The sequence below is a fragment of the Equus quagga genome, chromosome 1 (assembly GCF_021613505.1).
Source record: "Equus quagga isolate Etosha38 chromosome 1, UCLA_HA_Equagga_1.0, whole genome shotgun sequence".
NCBI lineage: Eukaryota > Metazoa > Chordata > Mammalia > Perissodactyla > Equidae > Equus > Equus quagga.
Window position 1 is genome coordinate 12,460,545 of NC_060267.1, and position 4,865 is coordinate 12,465,409.

A 4,865-nucleotide genomic window follows, 5' to 3' on the forward strand; every position below is an offset into this window, starting at 1 on the left:
TCTTCCTTACGCTGACTCTTTTGAGCTAACAGAGCTGCAGAGATAACTCCCCTTCTGAGAGGGGAGGATGAGAAGGTGGCTGTGGCTTGGAGATATGCAGAGGTGAAGGGAGCAGATATTTCTGAGCTTAAGCTGCACACCTTCATCCTTTTCTAAAAAGTAGGTGATAATCTCACAGAAGAGAAAAAGAGAGGGAAAGGGCAGGGGTCACATGATTCAAGAAAGAAATAGTATCTTGGGGGGATATTTGTCAGGGATTTAAGAGGTGATTAAATGAATTTCTGAGCAGCTGTGAGGGCCAGGTTTGAATGGAATGACATGAACCCAAGACAGGCCAGGTCTAGGGGCCTCATGTTTTCTTCCCGATCATGCCATCTTGGGAGCAGAGGAAGAGAAGGCCAATATTGGGGTGAACACGATGGGGTCCGGCATGATGGACCTGAGTAGAGACCAGGAGGGCAAGTGAGACCTAAGGGCTGGAAGTCTATCAATGGGGCCTTTGATGATGATGACAGCTGGAGCCCAAGGAAGCTTATGGTTGTGTGTGTGACTCAAATCTCCCCTTAATCTCCCCTTAATAGCCTGTGTTCCTGGGAATTTTAGAGCTGCACCCCCCACCCCCCGACAGAGGAATGTTTAGACTTGCCATTGGGGGATACTATATGCTTTTCAGTGCTCTCTATTCCGGCTCTTACCCTCCTCTCTCTTGTTTCACCCTCTTCCCTGACCTCACAAGGAGCTGTGGTTTTGGTCCCACAGGGATGTTCTTGCTTTCATAGCTTAGATTCGAATACTAGAAACTTTTTTCTTGGATTCCTCAGTCCTCCCTCAAATCCCCCTTACTCCTTTCCTTTCCAAAGAGGAGGCGAGAGTAGGGATTGTGTAGTAAAAGAGAATAGAAAAGGTTTGGGATAATGGCTATGGGCTCTATTGCTGGAAGGCAAGAAATGATATGTGAAATAATGCATGTCTTTATGCGTGGTAAAAATAATTATCTAAGGGGCCAGGTGGCTCTGGGCTAATGCAGTGAAACAGTGTCAAGCTTGACTTTCAAGCTCAGCTCAAAGGTAGTGTTGAGTGGCTCTGGGACACCAGAGGGCACCAGGGGTGATTCTGATTCAGTGGAAGGTGAAGTATAGGAGAAACACTGGGTGTGGTTTGCAGAGGAGTGGAGCATTGAAACGAGATATGAGACTTGGAGGAAAGCAGGGGGAAGAGGTAAGAACAAATATGAAGACAACACTCTCTTTCAGGTTCATTTTCCTGAAGAAAGAAAAAGGGTCCTGAGAGCTGAGGAGGGATAAGGAACTGGTTGTTAGTGGGTTGGGTGGTAGGAAGGGAGGGCCTGCTGATCCTCTGGAGAATGAACTTGGAACTTCACCCTACTAATTCTGCGTCTGGAAGTGGCTCATTCTTCGGTCTACATAGAAGCTTGAGAGGGGACCTAAAGGAGATGTCAGCATCAGGCAGGAAAGCAAGGAGTCGTCTCCAACTACAGGGGACATGTTTTCCTATATTTTCAAGCATCTCATTTGTCTCCCAGTTAGCAAGTCAGTCCCAGATTTAGAATTGTTGTCATCCATTGAGTTTTATTAGTTTCTTGGCAACAGCAGAGAGAAGAAACTCTTGATAAATCTCTGTGTCTTATTATCCTTAAAAGTAATCTCTCTAGGGGCCCTCCCTGTGGCCGAGTGATTAAGTTTGTGTGCTCCACTTTGGTGGCCCAGGGTTTCTCCAGTTTGGATCCTGGATGTGGACATGGCACCGTTCATCAGGTTGTGCTGAGGCGGCATCCCACATACCACAACCAGAGGCACTCACAACTAGAATATGCAACTATGTACTGGAGGGCTTTACGGGGAAAGACGAATGGGCCAAACAAAAAAAAAAGATTGGCAACAGTTGTTAGCTCAGGTGCCAATCTTAAAAAAAAAAAGTAATCTCTCTAGCTAAATCATCCTGAGTATTGACTGCATGTAGAGTCATCCTATTCTTTTCTAAAACACATACATAAATTTTTTATACTGCTAGTTAATTGAAAGGGATATGATAATGACTGTTTACACTGAAAAATTCTGTAGTCAAGGGCCCTGGGCTCTTGGCCTCAGTTTCCTCATTTGTAAAATAAAAAGGTTAAGGCAGTAGGCAGCCTCTAAGATGACTCCCAATAATCCTCACCTCTTAGTTCATGCCCTTGTGTACTCCTCTCCTTTGAGTGTGGGCTGGACCTAATGCATTACTTCTAACAAATAAAATATGGCAAAGTGATGGAATGACATTTCTGAAATTGGCTTACAAAAACACTGGCTCACTTGATTTGGTGGGTTCCAGTTGCCATGTTATGGACTACCTTTTGCAGAGGCCCACGTGGCAAGGAACTGAAAGAGGCCTCTGGCCAACAGCCTGTAAAGAATTGAATCCTGCCAACAACCTCATGAGTGAGCTTGGAACAACCCCCCCATCAGTCATGCCTTCAGAGGAGGCCAGAGCCCTGGCTGACAGCTTGACTGCAACCTCATGAGAGACATTAAGTCAGATTTCCGGCCCATTGAATCCATGAGATAGTAATTGTTTGTTGTTTTAAGTCACTTGGTTTTTGGGGTAATTTGAAAAGCAGCAGTAGGTAAGTAAGACAGATTTCAGTACCTGGAAGTGGGGTGCTACCATAACAAATACCTAAAATATGGGAGTGGGTCCAGGAAGTGGATAGAAGCTGGAAAAGATTTAAGAATTCTGAAGAGACTATTAGTGAAAGCTTAACTTTGAAAATACTTTTCATAGAATTTTTGGACTCTGGGGGGATCTCTCATGTTTCCCTGGAAGGTACCTTGTAGGGCTGTTATTTATTTTGGAGCCAAGACATTTTTCTGACCAGGTCTTTCACTACTTGCTTAACTTGGTGGTTTCTGAGAGTATAGATGAAGGGGTTCAAGAAGGGGGCGATAATTGTATTTATTAGGGACACTCCTTTGTTGAGATCAACCCCCTTGCCTGGAGTGGGCTTGACATACATGAAGAAGCAGCTGCCATAGCACATGGTGACCACAATGACACGGGAGGAACAGGTGGAGAAAGCCTTCTTTCTCTCTTGGACTGAGGGGATCCTGACAATTGTCCGAATGATCTGGACGTAGGATAGAGTGATCAGTGTCAAAGTGCTGAGCAGTGCCACCAAGGCCAGGGTAAAATCCACCATCTCTAGCACATTTGGCCCACTGCAGACCACTTCCATTAGAGGCGTATAGTCACAGAAGAAGTGGTTGATGTGGACGTCACAGAATGGAAGCTGACTGGTCAGGATGACAGGCACGATGCCAAAGGAGAATCCTCCCAGCCAGCAGGTGAGGATGAGCTGTGTGCAGATTCTGCTGCTCATGAGGATGGGGTAGCGGAGGGGCTGGCAGATGGCAATGTACCAGTCATAGGCCATGGCTGCGAGGAGGAAGAACTCTGTGGCCCCCAGGAAGATGTGGAAAAAGTCCTGAGTGATGCAGCCAGCAAAACTGATGGTCTTGGTCCCTGTGGCAATGTTGAGCAACATCTTGGGCACGATGACGGTCTGGAACCAAATTTCTAAGCAGGACAGATTCCGGGGGAAGAAGTACATAGGGGTCTGCAGCCGGGTGTCCAGCAAGGTCAGGCTGATGATGGCCAGGTTTCCAGAGACAGTTATGGGGTAGGCAGCCAGCAGGAGCAGGAAAACTGCCACCTGAAGCTCTTTGGTGTCTGTCAGGCCTTGGAGGAAGAACTCAGTCAATACATTCTGATTGGCCATTGTGGACCTCAGGCCTTTTACAGTGCAAACCTCGTGGACAGAAGCATCAGAAACTAGGATGAGGAAGAGGAAAATTCCTCCTGAAGTCCATCACTCCTTTACCTGTCTGCTGCCTCCCATGGATCAAGGAAGCAGAGCAGAAGCTTCTGTAGGCCCTTCCCTAGTCAGAAAAGTCACCTCTTTCAGAGTCTTTAAGGAATTATTCAATGTCAGTGGCTTTCCTCTCTCCCTCTTTTCTTCCCTCTCTCTTTTCTTTCTTTTATTCCTTCCTTTTATTTCCTATGAGAAAGCCTACAAAAAATTCTCTGCTGCTCCCCAATCCTCTTTAGAACTGGCAAATACCTATTCAAGTTCCAGCTGAAGTCTGACTTCTTATATGAGGCGTTTCCCTTAAGCTCTAGGCTGAATTAACTGCCTCCTCTCAGCTCCCATAACACATGGTTTGTGCCTCTGTTATATTTTCATGGAGTCGGTTATATAGGATGGAGTCTGTCTTCCCTGCCAGACACAAACACCCTGAGCTCAGGGACTGTCTTCTGTTCATGTGTGTATCTTAGCACTTATCTTCACTTCTCCTCAGTATACCTGCTTCTTAGGTCTGTATTCACAACGAAACTTCCTACTTCCTAAAGCATTGCTCACATATGGAGCACGTAATTTTGGAATAAGAAGCCATTTTCACTCACCTGGCTGTTTGCTTCCATTGAACCCTTATTAAAAATTGCCTGACATTTGCATCCGCATTGTAAGTTACTTGAAGATTGGGAAGGTCTTACTCATTTTTACTCAAATTCCTCTGCTTCTCCCCCCCCCAGCTTTGAAAAATAAAATTTGACAAATGAAATGGAAAGATCTTTAAAGTGTACAATGTGATGAATTGATATTCGTGTACATTGTGAAAGGATTTCCTTCTTCCAGTTAATTAACACATCCATCATCTCACACATTAACCACTTTTTGTGTGTGTGAGAATATTTAAGTTATATTCTTTTAGCAAATTTTATTTATACAATACAGCACTCCCAGCTATAGTCACCATGTTATACATTAGGTTCTCAGAACTTATTCATCTTATAACTGAAATTTTGTA

The 4,865-nt window shown here is 45.0% G+C and overlaps 1 protein-coding gene across 1 annotated transcript; it reads right to left on the reverse strand.

The window, feature by feature from the left end:
* Window positions 1-366: 366 nt before the first annotated feature.
* LOC124250537 (olfactory receptor 6C4-like) lies at window positions 367-3,775 on the reverse strand. The gene is made up of 2 exons (XM_046682512.1): window positions 3,012-3,775; window positions 367-439 (listed from the first exon to the last, which is right to left on the reverse strand). The coding sequence occupies exons 1-2, from the start codon at window positions 3,773-3,775 to the stop codon at window positions 367-369; spliced, it is 837 nt and encodes a 278-aa protein (XP_046538468.1).
* Between the last annotated feature and the right edge of the window lie 1,090 nt (window positions 3,776-4,865).